At 38.2% G+C, this 21,239-nt stretch overlaps 1 protein-coding gene across 8 annotated transcripts in view; it reads right to left on the reverse strand.

Annotated features, from left to right (window-relative positions):
- Positions 1 to 21,239, reverse strand: part of gucy2d (guanylate cyclase 2D, retinal) — a 38,842-nt gene that overhangs the window by 9,146 nt on the left and 8,457 nt on the right. For 4 of the 8 annotated variants that reach the window (XM_005165261.5, XM_073949733.1, XM_073949734.1 and 1 more), the window contains 15 exons: positions 20,499 to 20,812; positions 19,762 to 20,137; positions 19,599 to 19,683; positions 19,406 to 19,520; positions 18,992 to 19,111; positions 16,432 to 16,515; positions 16,120 to 16,296; positions 15,803 to 15,959; positions 13,722 to 13,871; positions 13,425 to 13,573; positions 11,802 to 11,965; positions 11,528 to 11,720; positions 6,137 to 6,311; positions 5,467 to 5,565; positions 2,613 to 2,707 (listed from right to left, as the gene is read on the reverse strand). In XM_005165261.5, coding sequence (XP_005165318.1) covers positions 2,613 to 2,707; positions 5,467 to 5,565; positions 6,137 to 6,311; positions 11,528 to 11,720; positions 11,802 to 11,965; positions 13,425 to 13,573; positions 13,722 to 13,871; positions 15,803 to 15,959; positions 16,120 to 16,296; positions 16,432 to 16,515; positions 18,992 to 19,111; positions 19,406 to 19,520; positions 19,599 to 19,683; positions 19,762 to 20,137; positions 20,499 to 20,812 — 2,453 coding nt within the window. The remainder of the gene's footprint in view (positions 1 to 2,612; positions 2,708 to 5,466; positions 5,566 to 6,136; positions 6,312 to 11,527; positions 11,721 to 11,801; positions 11,966 to 13,424; positions 13,574 to 13,721; positions 13,872 to 15,802; positions 15,960 to 16,119; positions 16,297 to 16,431; positions 16,516 to 18,991; positions 19,112 to 19,405; positions 19,521 to 19,598; positions 19,684 to 19,761; positions 20,138 to 20,498; positions 20,813 to 21,239) is intronic. The other 4 variants (XM_073949735.1, XM_073949736.1, XM_073949738.1 and 1 more) reach the window with 1 other exon arrangement.

Raw genomic sequence — 21,239 nt, forward strand, 5'->3', positions numbered from 1 at the left:
TTTCCATTTAAATATTTGTGCAAATACTTGTCAAAAGATTAAAAGAAAATCAGCAGATTGACACTTTAGCTCTCAAATTTTTTTATAATATCACAACATTTCGACCTACATGGTCTTCATCAGGTCGAAGCGTTTCAATATTTTTAAAAATGTGAGCGCTAAAGTGCCAGTGTGCCAATTTTCTTTTGATATTTTGCTACTGTGTTTATTTATGATCGAGCACCTGCCTTTGAGCCTTCTAAGATGTGCGCACATTTCTGTTTCAAATACTAGTTAACATAAACAACAGACACAGACTAAATGAGAAGGGTATAACGAAGGTTAGAGCCATCTCCGAATGGGAGAGCCTTCAAGCTCCAAGTTGGCTGTACAAATCTAATTTTTTTATTTATTTAATGTCTTGTACATGACACAGAGTCCAATAATGTGCTTTGTGAATGTCTACACCTACACCAAACCTAAACCCAACCTCACAGTAACCTGATGTGCTTTATTAATATCTGCTCCACCTACACCACCTAAACCCAACCGACTTGTGGTTTAAGTCCCTCCCACTTTAAGGTATATATATATATTAGGGGTGTCAATGTCACGATGCATTGTTGTTGCGATTTTGAATATATTTCAGTATTCTCCAACATCATATACTTTTTTTGTATACTTAAAATGAGATCTTTCAGTAATGTCTGTTTTAACTAAACAGAAACATCAGTTCTTTTTTATTGCTGCTGGATAAATGGGATTATCAAGCAGAAAAACTGTTTGTCACTATCATAAAAATCTGTCATAAATGTAGTATGCATCTTTCTGAGATGCTGCATTTTCATTATTTGACTAACTTTACTGCATGCTGAAGGTGACCCAGCTCTTCAGAAAAATAAAAATCAAGTTCAACACCACCATCTAGTGGACTTGGATTTTATAGTAAATAGTATAATAAATAAGTACAAATAATATAGTAAAATTATCATAATAAAAACACTACACAAATTGTTTATACAAATAATATAATAAAGAATTGCTGTTATATTGATGTAAACTTCCGTATATCTGTCCAATATAGTCATGGAAAATATCATGATACTGTACTGTGTCAATATTTTACCCCACCCCTATATAAAGCATACAGTAGTATACAGTATATACAGTGTACAGTAATCAACATTTGAAGTGGATCAAAATAATTTTTCAAAATTGTCCTAAGACAAGAATGTGTGTTTAATAGTTTTAGGACAACTTTCATGAAAGGTTTGGACCCACTTCAAATGCTCAGTTCTTTATTTGCAGTAAAGTCACCCATAAAAGCCATATTAAATCAGTTTACAGTGATATTATATATCAACATATCAATATCTGTTCTCTTCAACAGAGATGTGAAGTGTGAGAAATGAATCAAACTGACTCTCTATGTTTTCTAAGTTTGTCTGTAAGCTGCAGGCATCACACTTTCAGTTGGTCCAGAGTTAATAATAAACTCTGGATTGAACCCTGAGATAAGAGAGGACGTTTATATCAAAGCATTGTGAAACCACTGAACCTAACAGTCTTAACCAATGTGGGTTTGTTTGGTTTTGTAAATTTTAAACCTACTCTGTAAACGGGAGTTCGCTCAGTTGGATTCAAGCAACAGGCCAGTGGACTGTTTGCTGTTTAAGATACTGACCGGATGCATAATACAGCATTTTTAGCCAATTCGTAAGAGTGTTTTGACAGTGTTGTTGCCTGTACTTGACACATTTCAAAATGCAAAGGAGAAACATTTAGTACATTACAGCCCTGAGTAGTTGGGATTTTCTGTGTTGACTTGTAAGATACAAGCCTTCCTGTATTACAAAGCACTAATAACTGTTTTATTATTCTTTTAGAAAACTAAAAATGGACAACACTAGTTAACCAAATGAAAGAGATTGTATGTTATTGATCAACCATTGCATTGATTTTTTTTCATTTTATTTCATTAGCATTTATGTGGTATTTGCCCACATGTATTTCACATATTTCTCCCCATATATCTCGTACTGCACAGTTCTGAAGTGTGATTAATATATAACTTATATTTATATATGCTTTACTTATATACTAAGTACAACTTAGGAGTGATATTTCACCCTAAAATGAATATTTGTTTGCTGTTTACTCACCCTCAAATTGTGTCAAATATGTGTTTTTCTCTTTTTCTTTGTCGGAAACAAAAGAAGATATTTTAAAGAATGTTGGAAACCGGTAACCATTGACCATTGTAGGAAAAGTACAATTTTCGCGATTTTCTGCTTTCTTCAGTTGTGTTCAACATAATAAAGATATCAAACAGATTTGGAGCAATTGAAGGATGAGCAAATGATGACCTAATTTTCAGTTTGGGGTGAACTATCCCTTTAAGAAGAAAAAAATGTGACTGAGATGATGGCAGAACATTGGAACAGATGTAAGTTATATAATCATGTGATGTGATTATGATATAATAATTTTCTCTCAACAAATATTGAATTAGTTATTGTACTTTCTGTTTAGATCACAGTTATAGGTATAGTCATTTCAATCCAAATAATTTCTCTGAAGGTAAAAGAGCCTGAACTGAAGAAACACGTCAGCGCGTGTGTGTGTTTTCATACCTTGAGCTCGGTCCTGCCCCGAGTATCTATTTTGTAGCCAAGTTTGAGACTGTTTAGGACATCAACTGTACTCTGGTTGACATGAATTCTGTAAGCTGTAGAAACAGGGAAAACACAAATTAACAGAAAACATCTGCACATACGGGGGATCTCAAACAGAAATCATGAACGTGTGTTGCAGAAATACACTTTAAAGCAGAGATGACCAAAGTTGGCCTATGGTAACCTTTGATTTGGCCCACCATCCCATGTGAGAAAAACTTTAGAATGAGGGCTGGGGCAAATGCCTTCAACAGAGATCATCATTTCTTATTTAACGTAACCTTTTGTTTGTTGGTTTGTTTGTTTAATTGTTGAACTACAAAAAAAGTCAACTGAAATGAAAGGTTTCAATTAATTGTTGTGCATGAATCAGATTTTAAAAAATGTAAATACTGTCACTCAAAGATAAAAGACAATACACAAGACATTGATGTGCGAATCAAGACAAAGGCAGGTTCAGCTTGACTCATGTTTTTAGCATTGAACACCATTGTGTTATAAATGTGTTTGCTTATGTTTTTATTATAAGAAGTTCATTAAAAATATAAAAAAAAATAATAATTATTATCAATATGATTGAAGTATGGGCGACGCAGTGGCGCAGTGGGTAGCACGTTCGCCTCACAGCAAGAACGTCGCTCAGTTGGCGTTTCTGTGTGGAGTTTGCATGTTCTTCCTGCGTTCGCGTGGGTTTCCTCCGGGTGCTCCGGTTTCCCCCACAGTCCAAAAACATGCGGTACAGGTAAATGGGTAGGCTAAATTGTCTGCAGTGTATGAGTGTGTGTGTGAATGAGTGTATCATGTGAATGTTTCCCAGAGATGGGTTGCGGCTGGAAAGGCATCCGCTGCGTAAAAACTTGCTGGATAAGTTGGCGGTTCAATCGGCTGTGGCGACCCCAGAATAATAAAGGGACAAAGCCGACAAGAAAATGAATGAATGAATGATTAAAGTATTTTTTATAATATTAATAAAAAATTACTAAGGCAGCTTTAATGTAATAGTTTTTTATATTTACATTTGATATTCACACCCTGAATCCAGTTTGGTTTTTGGTCCTTCATAAGAAAGAGTTTGGGCACACCTGCTTTAAAGTAATGGTGTTTCCTGAGAAAACGCTAGATGGCAGCGTTGTCCTAAACGGACTGGACAGTTCGCTCTAAACTCCACCACATCCTTCACGACTTTCTGTCACTTACTGTAGATAATCTGCCCAACTGCTTTAACCATTTCATCCACAAAATGTAATTAGACAGCACGAGATTTGAGACCTATGAAAATATCTTAAATCTTTTATTTAGGATTAGGGTTAGGATTTTTGAAAATGTTCTGCTCTGTAAACAAACTCTAGATGTAGGTTTTCTTTGCTTGCTTGTAAGATCTAATCTGGTATAATTAGGCACTAATTATTTTATTATGTTTGTCGAAATCTTCAATTATCCAACACAAACAAACCAAACCAAGTCAAGGAGATTATCTATGCCAGAGATGCCCAAAGTAGGGCCAGTAACCTTTGATTTGACCCACTATCCCATCTGAAAAGAGAGGGAGAATGATGGGCATGAGGTTGGGGTGAATGAACGTAACCCTTTGTTTCTTTGTTTTATTGATGATTTACAAAAAAGTCAACTGAGATTTAATGTTTTAATTACATTTTGTAAATGAAGCAGACTTTATTATGTAAATACAGTCTCTTGACAAAAATTGATGTACACGACATTGGAGAGCAAATCAAGGCAAAGGAAGGCACAGGTCAACTAGTGTTTTCAGCAGTGTTTCCATTGCGGTATAAATGAGATGAGTTGTTACTGTAATAATATGTTTATCATAAAATGTTAAAAATTATACTCCATTAATTAATATGATTAAAAGCAAGTTTTCTAGTTATTTTTAAATAATACTGAATAAATTTAAATATAACCAATGTCAAGTTAATGTTATACCATGTGATATATTCAGTTTGGTATATATTTAGCCCACATCATCCCTCAATTAAGTTTGGCTTTTGGCCCTTTATAAGAAAAAGTTTGGGCACCCCTGATCTATGCGATTGACACATTTGCAGCTGCAATGTTTTCTATTGGTGTATTTTTATTTGTGAAATGGTTTCACAATTTAAAATAACTCAGTGTCATTAAATCAATCAGAAATCATTCAAATGTGTTAATTTGCTGCTCATTTATGACTATCAATTTATTATGTCAACGTTGAAACTGTTGAGCTGGAAACATTTAAATATTTTATTAAGAATTTATTAACTAATATAATATTAAAAAGAACTGCATTTTCAAGAAGAGATGAAAACTTTATCGATTTTAAAATGTCTTTACTGTCACTTTTGAAAACTCAAATGCATCCTTGCCACTCAATTTACTGTACATACTTTTTTAAAGTCAATAGCAAACCTTTTATCATGTTTCAAACTTTCTTCTTCAGCACGAAACACCAAGTAACCTTTCTGGGCTAAATATGGAAGAAGGTCTGATTAAAGGTGAGACAGTTCAGGGTGATAGCGGAGGCTGAGTCCTAAGAGGACATTAGCTTTAAAGCAGAATTTTCTTTCTAATTTGGCTTATACTCTTAAAAGCTTACTAGGAACTCTGCACTTTAAGCCCTCTGAGCTTCTCACTGACATGCACTCGCTGATCAGCACACACACATGCACAACTACTGAGTCTTCAAACTGATCCTTAGCAAAGACAAATTCCAGGAATCACGACTTCAGAGACGTTTACAATCGCTGACACGGTTACTATCTGACTTGTGCACGTGCTCATACATATTCAACACGAAACGTTAGTCGGTGTTACTCACGCAACCCTGTGGATTCCATTCGGGAGGCTGTGTTTACTGTGTCCCCGAACAGACAGTATCGAGGCATCTTTAAGCCAACTACACCTGCGACCACTGGACCTGTAACACACACATGAGAATGAGGTTGACTTTTCACTTGTGTGGAGAACAGCATGAGTTGAATTGTGGGAAGGGGGACAGAGGCGACACTGTGCTTACTAATTGGATGAATCTGTTAATTGGATTATGCCTGGGATTTACATTTCACTTGTTCTAGGAATACACCGCTATCAGAGGATCAAGTGTAAATACGCATTTACATTTAGCACTATGTTCAGTGCGTTGATGTAAGACCGGGCCGTTTTTGTCAGTGAAAATCCCATACAAAAAGGAAATGGTTTGTTTGATAATGGATTTAAATAATGAAATTTAAATTTAAGGAACATCTTTTTGGAAATGGGGTCATTTTATCATTCCACTACAGTTAAGAGTGGAGTTTAACCTTTTTGAATTCATTTAGCTGATTTCTGAGTATGCCAAGAGCACTTTTAGCTTAGGTTAGCATAGATCATTGAATCAGATTAGACCATTAGCATGCCATGGGTTGGTCATGTGACACCAAAAACTGGAGTAACAGTGCTGAAAATTCAGATTTGAGCACATAGTGAAATAGAACTGTTGCTTTTCTCACCAGAATGTAGTCCAATGCGAATTTTGACTTTGACGTCAGGCATGTGCCTCATTTTAAATGTACCGATGCAGTGGAGAATGTCCAGGGACATGTTGGCCATCTCTGCAGCGTGGCGGGTACCATTGCGATTGGGAACTCCTGATGCCACCATGTACGCATCACCAATAGTCTCCACCTGTTGAGATACAACACACAAAATGTTCCCTGTGAATTGCAGAACTGGTTTTATGTGCTATTGGTCTAAAACTAAAATATATCTCAGTTCAATTTGAAGACAAAAATAATTTCTTAAGGAAAATTATTTATGAATTTTTGCTGTCATGGTGCTCGTTTAACAGGTACTACTAATACAATCACCGGCCACTTTATTAGGTACACCGTGCCGTGTTGGACCCCCCTTTGCCTTCAGAAGTGCCTTAATCCTTCACAGCATATATTCAACAAGGTACTGGAAATATTCCTCAGAGGTTTTGGTCCATATTACCATGATAGCATAACACAGTTACTGCAGATTTGTCGGCTGCACATCCATGATGCGAATCACCCATTCCACCACATCCCAATAGGGGCTCTATTGGATTGAGTCTGGTGACTGTGGAGGCCATTTGAGTACAGTGAACTCATTGTCATTTTCAAAAAACTAGTCTGAGATGATTTACACTTTATGACATGACGTGTTATACTGCTGGAAGTAGCCATCAGAAAATGTGTTCTCTGTGGTCATAAAGGCATGGACATGGTCAGCAACAATTCTCAGGTAGGCTGTAGCATTGACATGATGCTCATTTGGTACTAATAACCCCAAAGTCAAATGCCACAGCCATATCACCCTGCAGCCAAAGACCGGTTACTCACTGAAGCTAAGTAGGGCTGAGCCTGGTTAGTACCTGGATGGGAGACCACTAGGGAACACCAGGTTGCTGTTGGAAGTGGTGTTAGTGAGGCCAGCAGGGGGCGCTCAACCTGAGGTCTATGTGAGTCCTAATGCCCCAGTAAAAGTGAAGGGGACACTACACTGTCAGTGGGCGCCGTCTTTCGGATGAGACGTTAAACCGAGGTCCTGACTCTCTGTGGTCACTAAAAATCCCATGGCACTTCTCGTGAAAGAGCAGGGGTGTAACACCGGTGTCCTGGCCAAAGTCCCTCTAGTGGCCCATATGATCATGGCCTCCCAATCATCCCCTTCCACCGAATTGGCTCGATCACTGTCCCTCTACTCCACCAATATCTGGTGTGTGGTGAGCGCACTGGCGCCATTGTCCTGTGGCTGCCGTTGCATCATCCAAGTGGATGCTACACACTGGTGGTGATGTGGAGAAACCCCCCTCATGATTGTGAAGCGCTTTGGGTGTATGGCCATACACAATAAATGCGCTATATAAATACACATTACATTACATTACAAAGTGTACCAAGAAAATATCCCACACACCTTTACACCACCAGCCGAAACTTTTGATGCAAGGCAGGATGGATCCATGTTTTCCTGTTGTTGACGACAAATTCTGACCCCTACCATCCGAATGTCACAGCGGAAAACCAATCCAAACCCAATTTTTTCAATCTTCTATTGTCCAATTTTGGTGAGCCTGTGTGAACTGTAGCCTCCTGTTCTTAACTGATAGAAGTGGCACCTGATGTGGTCTTCTGCTGCTGTAGCCCATCCGCTTTAATTTTTGACATGTTGTGCGTTCGGAGATGCTCTTCTGCATACCTTGGTTATAAGGAGTGGTGTATTTGAGTTACTGTTGCCTGTCTATCAGCTAGAACCAGTCTGGCTATTTTCCTGTGACCTCTGGCATCAACGAGGCATTTGCGCCCACAGACTGTCTCTCACTCGATACTTTCTCTTTTTTGGATCATTCTCTATAAACCCTGTATATGGTTGTGCGTGCACCAACACCCATGCCATGTTCAAAGTCACTTCAATCACCTTTCTTTCCCATTCTGATGCTCAGTTTGAATTGCAGATCATCTTGATCATGTCTACATGCCTTAATGCATTGAGTTGCAGCATTGAGTTGCATTAACGATCAATTGGACAGATGTACCTAATAAAGTTGCCGGTGAGTTTATGTACCTTTAAGGCATTACTGCTCAGCTTTTATGAGTATACAGTGTCCTCCACTAATATTAGCACTCTTGGTAAATATGAGCAAGGAAGGCTGTTAGGTCAGAAAGATTACTAGTCATCAAACAGATAGGAATGTACGAATGCACGATGTGAAGTCTATCTAATCTTTCTAATCTTGCTGGCCATATTTAACAAGGGCGCCAAAATTAGTCACTCATTCCTGTCTTATTTGCTGACTAGTCTATTTTTGGACTATTGTGAGATGTCTATTTGATTATCAATGACTGCCCAAATTTAGCCTTGTTTAAGTCAAGATGCTGTTTGGACATCTATTCAAGAGTTCACACTTAGCTGATGATTGATTAAAAAGCTTGTTTGGCATGCTGTCCCGAAAGAGAGCCCTGAGCTCATGATCCTCGAGCCCGGGGCTCCCTCCCGTTGCAAGGCAGGAGGGGAGTTTGAGCTCAGGTAGATCTCGGGAGCTCCCCTGCTGTAAGTAACCAATGAACAGTAAGTGATTGCTCTTGGAGATAACTATATACTAGGAGTATGTCTATGGTGCCGATTTGGATTAGTCAATTAACTTAATTTGCATGTATTTGGATGGTGGGAGGAAACCGGGGAACCCAGGGGAAACCCATGTGAGCATGGGGGGAAACTGGAAACTCCACACAGAAATGTCTGCTGGTTTGGTAAAGCGTGGAACCAGAGACCTTCTTGCTGTGAGGCAACAGTGCTACACACTGGGCCACCGTGTCACCCATCTAGGAAGGAGGAGTAGGGGTGGAAGGGGGAATCTTCAAAACGAAGATAGCAGTGGAATGAAACCCAGGGTATTTATAGTAGTTTAGGTGTCGTCTGATTGGAGCATGTGAATTGGATAATGCGGATCCAGCCGCTAGCAGTCATAATCAATCAATCAATCAAGCCTTTATTTGTCACTACACTTTCGTATAGCGAAATTGGACCCCCCAGACCATACACAACACATCACAAACAACTTTTCAGGGGAGACAGATCTTAGGAGGTAGCATTTAGAAACGAAGAAAGATACATTTGGACAGTTAGGCTAAAAAACACCCCCTCAGCTTGCCCTTGATTAGGACAAAGTAAGAAAAAGGAGAAAAACAGCCCTATCTTAGCATAAGCACACCGGCAAGACACAACATAGACAGAGGGGATGGGAACAGGGGTAATGGAAAACAGTCCGTTGAGTGCGGGCAGCCAACTGGTCCAGCAGCCATTTCCGGCGCAAGTCACAGTCCCGCCCACGCCCCACGTGGGTAAAAGCACACGAAGGCGTTTGGATGGGGATTGGTGGTGAATATTTATCTGTAGATATGTTTGTGTGTGTGTGAGCCTGCATAGTCCAGAGTCCCGCAGGTGTCCTTGACAGGGGCAGGAATTTCAGAGCGTCCGCTTATCTTGCTTACCCAGGGAGTTGTTTACTTCCAGCCGAGGCCGTATGGCAGGAGTAAGAGGAGAGCCGAAAAAAAAAGACAGTAAGATACTTCAACTTTAGGTCAATATCTGCCAATTTCACAGATATTTAATGTCCATCACTCGTCTCCCGATCTGGCCAAAATTTGTTGCAGAGCCGCAAGCTTCACCTCGATGGTTTCCAGTTTGCGGTCAAGGACCATAGTCTGATTCGCGACCCTACCCATCAGTGTTTCAATCAAGCCGGCCAGCCTAGTGGGGTTTTGAGCTGCGCTGACCGCTTTTATCAGTTTCCGATATCCCAGGGCCCCGCATAAGCCCATCAGCAGAAACCCTGTTATCAAAGTTCCGAATAGGTAAATATCTTCAATATGCTCCAGAGACAGAGCAGCTAGACAGAGGACTCTCCACTTCTCCCACCCGTCCAGCACTTATCCAGCTGCGAACGTCCCCGCAGGACAGCTGGGTTCCCCGGAGCCCAGCGATCTCGTTGAGAAGATGGTGTCAATTGCATTCAGAGACCAGTTGATCAAATCCATAACTCCTTTTTCGTTTGGAAAGCAGGACAAGGAGAGCCTCAGAGATAGAATAAGATGAGACAAGAGGTGCTAGCAAGGAGAGATATGGGACGGAGCGGGAGAAAGAGCGACGGCCTTCGCCGAGAGCCAAAGAAGAAGGGGAAGGTGACTATAATGCAATAGCAAAACCACTGAAAGCTTCTGTCAGCTGGAAGTGTTATGAATCAGTTTGTAAGAGAAAGTGTGTTTCTTTCCCAACAAAACTGTTAGGAGAAGATAGTTGGGTCAGAAAGTGTCCAAAACTACAATCCAGTAGTCGCCAGTAGTAAGCATGTGATCCTCTCGAAATTAGTCTATAAACTTCACTTAGACATCTGTTAAACTGAAAGGAACCTTGCTAACCGTTTTGTGCATAATAATATTAACAAAAAAAGAAAGACCCTCAAGTTGTTTTTGGATGACTATTAAACTATGTGTGGTGATGTTGGCGACTACTGGATTGTAGTTTTGGAGACTTTCTGACCCAACTATCTTCTCCTAACAGTTTTGTTGGGAAAGAAACACACTTTCTCTTACAAACTGATTCATAACACTTCCAGCTGACAGAAGCTTCCAGTGGTTTTGCTATTGCATTATAGTCACCTTCCCCTTTTGTGAAGCTCCTTTGGAAAAGTTAGAGAGTTGGACTTGTGATCGGAAGGTTGCAGGTTCGAGTACTGGCTCTGGGATTGTCGGTGGTACAAGGGAATAACCAGCGCTCTCACCACCCACTTGTATGGGTTAAATACAGAGCACAAATTCCTAGTATTGGTCACCATACTTGGCCATGTCAAGACTTTCAATTTTGCTGTAAATCAGAGCTCAGTTATTTGCTCTTTCCATTGTGAATAATGAGTTTAGCTTTGTTTTACCCAATATTAATGTAATATGTATAGACTTGTAAAACAGGATATCATGGTTGAACAATTTCCTGTTCCTTGTCACTAGGTGCACTAAAATCATAAACTATTATTGCCACAATTACTGCCATCCTAATGAAGTATTATAATACTTCATTAGCATTTTGATAAATTATAATTCATTATATTTGTTTATCAAATATATTTTTGATAAAACTGCACTGTTAACATTTTGAGCAAACCTAAAGTTTTCCAATAAAGTGAGTCTTTTCACAGCCTTCTTTTTTGATCTTCAACAAGGGTTTATATGTGGTGGGAACTGTAAGGTACAGGGTTGTACATTTGGCAACTTCTAAAGAAAGGATGTGCAAAAAAATCCTTTAATCTAATACTGTGATATTAATATTGTCTGTTTAGTTCCCTGAAGTCTATAAAAGAAAGATTAAAACCTTCATCAAACCTTATAGACATCGTGGATAGCGATGATTCCATCAAAGTGTGTGTAGAGGTCATTAAGCAGATCGACCACTTCGATGGGTTCACTGAGGGCAGAGATGGTGGTGAAACCCACGATATCACTGAAATACAGTGTGACTTCAGCGAAATGCTCTGGCTTCACTGGCTTCCCTGTTTTTAATGCCAAGGCCACCGACCTGAAAGACAGAGCAGCAGTGTGAGAAATTAGAAGAGCGGGAAATCCAGGGAGAAACGTGAGCATGTTAAGCAGGACTTACTTGGGCAGCATCTGGGCTAGAAGAGCATCAGTTTTCTGTCGCTCTACCTCCAGTTCTTCGGTCCTCTCTCGGATCAGATCCTCCAGGTTTGAGGAGTACTGCTCCAGCATCCTCAACATTGAGTCTATTATGTTAGTCTTCTTTCCTTTGTTCATGCTCTTAAACTGGAAAAAAAGATATAGAATAGGAGATTTATTATATTGTTTTCTCCAATTTTCATTTATATAGTGTGTGATCCTGGACTGCAAAATCAGTCTAATGTTGCACAGGTATATTTTAGTCATAGTCAAATATACTTACTTGCTTACTTCCAGTCCTGTTTTATATTAAAGTTAACTGCAACATGTTGGTGTTTCGTAGCATTCAATTTTACAAGGTGGGTCGTTAGCCCAATGGTCAACCCCCAACCTGGAGGACCATGACATACACACATACACTACGGGCAATTTAGCATACCCAATTCACCCATAGCGCATGTCTTTGGACCAGAGGAAACCCACAAAAACACAGGGAGAGCATGCATACTCCACAGAGAAAGGCCAACTGACCCAGTCGGGGCTTGGACCAGCGACCTAGCGACCTTTTTGCTGTTAGGTGACAGTGCTACTCACTGCGCCTCCATGCCACCCTAGTCAAATATACATTGTATGAAAATAAAATTATAGGTTTTTATATTATGCCAAAATTTTGAATTTTAGGTAAAGATCAACTTTCATGAAGAAATTTTGTGAGTTTCCTACTGTAACTGAACTTTACTTGGACAACTTGAAAGGCTTTTTTCTTAATATTTAGTTTTTTTTAAACCACAAAACTTCAGATTTTAAATTACTTGTATCTCAGACAGATATTATCTTATCACAACAAGCCAAACATCAATGGAAAACCTATTTATTCAGATGATGCATGTAAAATGTATCTTTTTGACTGGATTTGTGGTCCTGGGTCTCTAACTCTCTCTCTCTATCACACACACACACACACACACACACACTGGATGTCACCACATGGATATACTTTATAATAAGAACTTTATATAGGAATAGGAATACAGCTAATATATTATACCAAATAATGTTTTTGAAAATGTAAAGTGCTGAAAGCTTTCTGCTGTGTTTAGGATTAAAAGCCAGATTACACAGTACAAAAATCCAACCCACGCTCATTCTGAAAACGTACCCCTATTTTAATTTCTGGAGAATGCCAAATACATCCCAGGAGCTATGTTTGTTTTGCAGTTTTTGTTTCCACCAGAGGCCACTGTGTACGCTTTTTCAGATGTTAAATATCTCTCGCAAGTGCCATTCGTGCCTGCTGTTCTCATGTAACTCCACCAGAGGATGGATTTACATGCTGTCGACTGACTAAATGATGGACTGACCGCCTGATTGACTGACACACCCTCCTTCTTCGCATAACCCAACCAATAGTTGACCCAATTGACCCGCCCACCCACTTTCCTTAACCCAAACGACAGTGTTTTTAATCTCCAGAAATGTATATAGGGCTACATTTTTAGAATGAGCCTATGTTGCAAAAATCATTATCTTTACAGAAAGTCCCAGAAGACAAAACTTTTAAGTGTCTTGTTTGTGTGTGTGCGCAAATGAAAGAGTTAGTGTGTACCTGTCTGAATATATCCTCAAACGTAGGCCTCTGTTCAGGCTCCTCACTCCAGGCCTGCTTCATGAGCTGAATCACATCTAGCGGAGCTTCATCCATAGACACAGTGGGTCGGCACAGTGGTGGAGGAGAGCGCACCTTTTCTATGATTTCTGTAGACAGAAAAACACAACCGGAGTACTGACAACTTACTACTCTGTATTTAGATCTGCACTCCTTTAAACCAACTCCATCTTTAGATTCACCATTAATTCTGTAAACATGGATGTGGATTGTAATTATGTGGTGGTTTGGTCTAACCTTCAGGAGGCATATCCAACATGCAGAAGGGTGCGCAGCGAGAGATCACCTCCTGCATGATGATAGAAAAGCTGTATACATCTCCTGGATATGTTCCCTTCTTCTTCAGATCAGGATTCCTCAGGATCTCCGGAGCTGTCCAGAACTGATCTGTAGCAAAGATACCGAGGTCAGAAAGACACACTGCCTGACAAAAATATTGTCATCCATCCCAGTTGTAAAAGCAACAAATAATAACATGACTTCTAGTTGATCATTTGTAAAAGTGGCAGAAGGTAGATTTTTCAGATGACTGCATCCCAGTCACAACAAATACTGCAGAAGACCCATTGGAACCCGCATGAACCCGAAATTCTTACAGAAATCAGTCAAGTTTGGTGTTTGAGAGATCTACAGAGTGGATGGCAACATTAACAGCCTGAGGTATCAAGATATTTGTGTTGCCCATTTGTTTTGTTACTCTTCTGTCTTTGTTCCTATTATCTTACGCTACTCTTAGGTGTTTACTGGTCGATCTTCCTGTCATTCATTGTTACAACATCATCATCTCTGCCAATCCACTGATAGGCTAACTGGATTTAAAGGCCTTCAAGTTCATTGTGTGGTGTGCACTCGGCCTTATCGTACATCAAGAGGTTGTTTTTCATTGAATATTTATTGGTAACACTTTACAATAAGGTTCATTAGTTAATGCATTTACTAACATGAACTAATCATGAACAACACTTGTACAGCATTTATTAATCATAATTGAACATTTACTAATGCATAATTAACATTTAAGTCCACGCTTGTTAACATTAGTTAATGCACCATGAGTTAACGTGAACTAACAATGAACTACTGTATTTTTATTAACTAACGTTAACATAAACAAATACAGTAGTAGATGTATTGTTTGATGTTTGTTCATGTTAGTAAATGCATTAATTAACATTAACTAATGAACCTTATTGTAAAGTGTGACCTATTTATTACTTCAGATAATAGTCTGATGTAACATAAGTTCATTTGTTGAACAATTTGTGATTTTTTGTACTTCATTTGTTTATGTATATTAGGTTAGTTTGTGTTTTGCTAGATTAGGTTTTAAGTGTTTTGCTGCTCCTGTATTTTTTTTTTTGTTTGTTTTTTAGTATGATTAGTTTAGAGTGTCACATATATTGAAGATCTTGAGTTTATTCTTTTTATTCTTTATTTTGTAATTTAGATTTATAGGAGAGTTCAATTTAAGGGTTGATTATTAATTAATTTAGTTAATTTGGCCACGACTTATTTATTTTTATATTATTATTTTATATATCTTTTTTTCAGTCCCACTACATATTGGGTGACCTTAACTAATATGCACTCACACTGAAATTAATAATTTGTTACAATGTACTTCATGTGTCATGTGTTTATGTTTTTTTACATTGTACTTATGCTAGATTAAATACATGCATGTAATTACATTGTAATTAATCACTGTAATTACATATATAATACAATGCTGACCATCCCTTACATTTCAACCCATCCCTAAACCTACATTGTAAAAAAACTGCATGAACATTTAGTACTGACAGCATATATTTTTAAGGTCATTATAACTTATTATTCTAAGTTAATCCTGTTTTAACTTAATGTTATTATAATAATAATAAGTAATTTATTATAAGCATAATTGTATTATTATTTATTAAGTTATGCAAGCTGTTTTGTCACTTTAACATCATAGTTCAGTGGAATCATAATTTTAATTTGATTCAGCTTAAAAATTGAAGGCAACCAGGACTATTTTTTACAGTGTACCTATACTCATAGACTCAATGACAACAAAAGTGTTCTGCAGTGCTTTATAAACACAATAAGTGCATAGTATTTATTTTTTGAATGTAAGTACATGTAGTTACAGCCACTTAATATAAAGTAGGACCTTTTTTGTTCAATAATTGTTGATAATTCAGTAAAGACTGCTCAACAACTCCTATCTGCCTCATTGTTGATCTGTGTCATACCTATGTCACTGTCTCTCTTAAATGTTACGGTCTTATCCCTTTTTAACATCTTAACATATGTAACACATGTATCACACATACCCTCTGGTGCGTTGTCCTCCAGGATGATGTTTTGGCAGTTGAGGATTTCATTGAAGCCATAATCTGTAACCTTCAAAACAAATCGACCATCCACCACACAGTTCCGAGACTTCAGGCGTCCATGAATAATGCCCCGATTATGCAAGTACTTCATTCCCTGACAGGGTAAGATAAAGAAGGCATTGAGAAGAAAGTGACAGAGAGTGGGAAACATTTTAATATTTAACAATATTTGCCGTCAACATCTTCATTTTCTAGCGGAGTCGTTTTTTACTCATTGTTATTTGAACCATTCTTCTATCGCCTCAATTCCTCACCCTAATCAGGTCGAGGAGAAGAGAGGATTTGAACATCCAGTCAAGCCTCATTTCCTCATTGTTGAGCAGGTCTTCCAGACTGCCTCTGGTGCAGTGCTCTGTAACAATGCCGAATATACCAGTATCCATAAACAGACCCAGGAACAAGTTCAGATTCTCATGACGCATATCTCTCAGCTGTGGAGAGTGAAGATGAGGACAAACAGAAGAGGAAAAGAGGGTACAGAAGTTGAGTATGTTTCTTTTCAAAACACATACACAGTGTATTAGTTAAATAACCTTTCTTTCATTCTCTCACTTTCTCTCTCCTACCTTGACAAAGATGGTCTGTGTGCTTTCACTGATCTCTGTAATAGAATCTGCACAGGGGCATTTCTTTAACCAGACCCAGTCACCCTGACAGCACAGAATAAAACAATTAAACACAATTCGGGTTCACACACAACCTCCTTGTGACAGTGTTAATCACATTTTCTGTACTTTAGTAAGAGGAAAATAATATGCATAATTCTTTGAAATACATTCTAAAAAGTTATGAAGATTAGAATTCTCTAGTTTTACTGATTGTTTTTTTAACCAAAGATGCAACAAACAGGTAACATACACAATACTTCACTGTGGACATTGAGTTTTTGATCTTGATTTAATGTGTGAGTGGGAAATGGAAAACACAAAGTGCTGTAGATGTTTATAAAAAAAAGTGATTTCACAACATTGGAGCAAAAGTGCAACTGTACTCATTAAAGACTGCATCAGTACTGTCAATTGTTTTCAGCAACACTGGTTTCTAAATTATTTATTAATTTTTTTCCCCATGTGGATCTTACAGTAGTATTTGCAACAGTAGTATGACCCACAAACTAAACCAATCAGCTAAAAGATTAAATATAAATTACAAATATTAATTTGAAGTAAAGACTTACAGTGGGTAAAATAAGTATTGAGCATGTCACAATTTTTGACAGAAAATATCATTCTAAAGGTGCTTTTGACTTGACATTGTCCATACATGCAAAGAAAACAAAGCTAAGTTATGTATAATAATTATGACACAGAAAAAAATTATTGAACACATGAAGAAATGAAGGTATAAAAGGCATGGAAAGCCAAGACAGCAGCTGAATTCATTCAGTAGTTAGAAAGCAACCCTGTCCCTTGTCAGTGTTAATTAATATACCAACTTTGTTGGAATTACGGAGATAAAATTTCAGCAAAACAATGACCCTAAACATAGCCAAGGAAACTTTCAAATGGTTTAAAAAAAAATAAGCTTCTAGAATGGCCCAGTCAATCACCTGATCTGAATCCAATAGAAAACAAAATATATAGCTCGGAGTTCGTAGAAGAGACCCACAGAACCATCAATATATTTAGACTCTGTTGAACTATATAGAATAATCACACCTGAGCAATGCATGCAATTTTATTCTCCTTACAAGATGTGTCTTAAAGCTGTAATTACCAAAACAGCCTACAATGCATTGAGCTATCAGTCACTGAAGCCCTGTGAAATCCTAAAGCAGGTTCCAAATCATCTGTTCTGCCTTTACTGGACCTGCCTACTGCTTTTGATACTGTAAATCATTAGATTCCATGTCCCCCCTCAGGTCAATGGGCATCACTGGAACCTCGCTCTGCTGGTTGGAGTCTTACCAGAGTCTTCTAGGACTGCCTAGAGAGAAAAGTATCCAAATCTCAGCAGTTGATCACAGGGGTACCACAGGGATCTGTTCTTGGTCCCCTACTATTTCCCTAGGAACCATCATACAATTACATGGTTTCACTTATCACTGGTATGCTGATGACATACAGCTCTACATTTCACTTGGGTCAGCCTGATGACCCAACGGTAGCTGCAAGGATCTCTTGTCTTCCCCACAACTTCACACTTCAACACCATTTCTTCATTAACATGATCTAATATTAACTCATCTAATTCAGTGGAAATCTTGGGATGATTCTGGATGACCAGTTGTCCTTCAATGAGCACATTGCCAACATCGATCAAACAGGCTTACACTTTTCAACATCAAAGGCCAAACCCTTCTTGGAACTTCTAGTAAAAGCTCTTTTCATTTCTAGGCTGTACTTCTGCAATACTCTTCTTGCTGAACTCCCATCTTTCTTTAAATCTCTACAAATGATACAGGATGCTTCAGATAGTCTGGTCTTTAATGAGCCAGAGCCCATGTCACACCTGTCTTTATCTTCCTGCACTGGTTACAAGTTAAACCTCATATCAACTTCAAATCAATGATGCTTGCTTACAGAACAGCCACTGAGCGAACCCTTTCACACACTGCTATCCTTTAAATAACAACTAAAAACCCATCTCTTCCGTGAACACTTCAGCAAATAAACTCCCTGCTTACTCTTAGCAGGAAAAATCATGACATACTTATTTTACCCGCTGTATTAAAAAAAATATATCAAAATACTTTAAAGCTTCAATGAGGGAAAGTCAACGCAAATGATTTATTTAAAATAAAAATAAACATTTTTAACCATAAGTGTTCTAACCGTTATTGTTATCATAAATCTATTTCTCGGTAAAGAAATAGAACCTGGAAGTTTTTGTTTCTAGAATGTGACTCTTAATGCTTCTCACTTCCAGTCTGTTTCCTGTTGCTTGACAGTTTTGGCTTCCTTTGGAACATTGTGCATTGTTTGAGGTAAAACACTAAACCTACTGGTCAAAAATGATCTGAAATTATACTTCATAACTTCTTGTTTTTCTGAAAACATGTTGTTGTACCGAATATTAGATTACCTTCTGGTATCCAGTTAAAAAATCACACTTTCTCATGTAATATTGCTTCATCATAGAACCGAACACAATGCCAGTACACAAAAACTCACAAATTTCCCACACCTCAAATACAGCAACATTGGATGTTTCTGGGGTTGATGTGATGTAACTGCGACCAGAGACTGAGTGGCGCGGGGTTTTAACATCTAGCTGACTCTTCAGCATACTCTCGTCATTCAGTTTCTACAGAAAGAAACCAATAATGAGAAAGACATTAAAAACTATACACACAAAAAAAAGAGAGTGAGAGCAAATTCCAAGAAAACACTCATGCCTGTACTTAATTTCATCACACTCGCAGCAAATCACACACTAAAGTTATTTTAGTTTTTATTATTACTACACACTCCTCATTTAGCTTCTACAGAGCCACACAGAGAGAAATAAAAAGAAGTTGACAGTGAGAGAGACATAGACAAAGTAAAATTCAAAGGAAGACCAAAAGGCTTTGAGAGTCCGAGAGTATTTGAGACCGACCCTTCTGCTGAGTGTGGTGTTGATGAAGACCAAGTCATCCAGCGTCAGCACTATCTTAGTGGGGCTTCCTCCTCCTCCAATAAACGCACCAAAAAAACCTCCAGCCCCATATTTTCTGGACACACACATATACACATCATTAAAACGTGTTAAAAACCAGTGCTGTATGCTGCGACTCATACCAAATTCATACCTAACTTGTAGAAAAAGGATGCCTGCACCCGCTATCAACACTATGAAAAACATGAGCAAGAAGAAAAGCGTCACTCCATCCAATCCTGCAGAAAGAAAGAGCAACACAGAATCAGAGCTGATCTTTCAACTGGAATACAATGAATTACTGTTGTTTTTGTTACCTCCACTACATGCGATATAAGGACTAAACCAGCAGTTCGCGTCACTGCTCGGAGACGCTCCAGCAAAATGAATTGACTTCCCCAAGTATTTTAACCCTCCATATTTTCCATATGTGTGTGAAGCTTCCAGGGCGTGTGTGCGATACAGGCTGGACCCAGAGCCGTCTGAATCCAGGACAGCATAGCGGACCTGCATTCCCTCTCCGTTAGTACCTCCCGATATCCGCTGGTTAAAGCCATCAAATTCAAATCCACCCTCGTTTTGAGACAGTAAATCGCCCGATACCCATCGCCCACCACTCGAAGCTCGGCTTTGCTCTGCAGCCATGGCTGTATAATAGATCATGTTATATATGGTCCCAAAAAATGGAGAAACCTGCCAAGAAGAGAGAAAAAACTCACTTTTGGGGACTATAAGGCAATTTTTGGTAACACACATGCTGATATATGTAAAAACCTTTAGATATTTAAGTTCAGTGTTCTTCCTTTTTAACTGAGACAGTCTATAGTTAAGGTTTTGAAAGTGTTTATTATGGTTTGACCTAACTATAAAACACCTGTTTAATTAAAATATGGAATTCATGATTGTTTATGTTGGATTTTTTTTAGAAATCAGTCTTGTGGGTAAGATACTTTCTAATTAACTACAGTTTGAGCTTTTGCTATCCACAAATCATGTACGCCTATTTTAAATTGATACCACTTGTAGTAAAACCTTTGGTAAAGCAAGTTCATACCCATCGTGTTACCTCTTCAGCTGATGTGCTGCCGCGGATTTCAAAGGATTCCTGTGCTGCATTAAAGGCCTCATAAAAGTTTTGTTCCCCTTGGTCCATGGTTACTGTTAAGACCCCATCGTATGCTCGTCGCAGTTTGCTGTCATTGGCCAGGATTGGATATTTTACATTTTCATATGGCAGTGAATAGAGCAGGGTGTCGTATGGAATGAAGATGTACCCTCGGTCAATCATTCTCATTTCCAATGCTGTAGTCAGCAACTGATACTGTTCCTCTCCACCAATCAGGGCAGAGTGCATGCACATGATGACAACTGCACACAACAAATAAAAATAAAGTAATTTGAAAATAAATTATCAAATAAAACAATAAGCTAATGAATATCTCATCAAACTGAGAGACATAACATAATGGCTGAATAAATTAAATTTTTTCATAAAATTTAGTTTTTTAGTAGGCTACACTCACAATAAATATTATTTATTATCAACAAGCTTCAAACATTCATGAAACATTTCCTAACAATGGTTATTTATAGTGAGAAAATATTTTGATTGTTAAAATGATTCACAATGTTTACACTTCCTATAATGTTAACGTTAACGTTAGTTGTTCTCTTGGTTCGTTGCTCTTCTGGACCATTGGTCGATTTGGACCAACAAAAAACACATTAGCCGTTCACTTTAACAATTTTAAAGATTAATCAACTTAAATGTATAAACAATGCCGATTTTTATTAT

Source organism: Danio rerio, chromosome 5, assembly GCF_049306965.1.
Source record: "Danio rerio strain Tuebingen ecotype United States chromosome 5, GRCz12tu, whole genome shotgun sequence".
Lineage (NCBI taxonomy): Eukaryota > Metazoa > Chordata > Actinopteri > Cypriniformes > Danionidae > Danio > Danio rerio.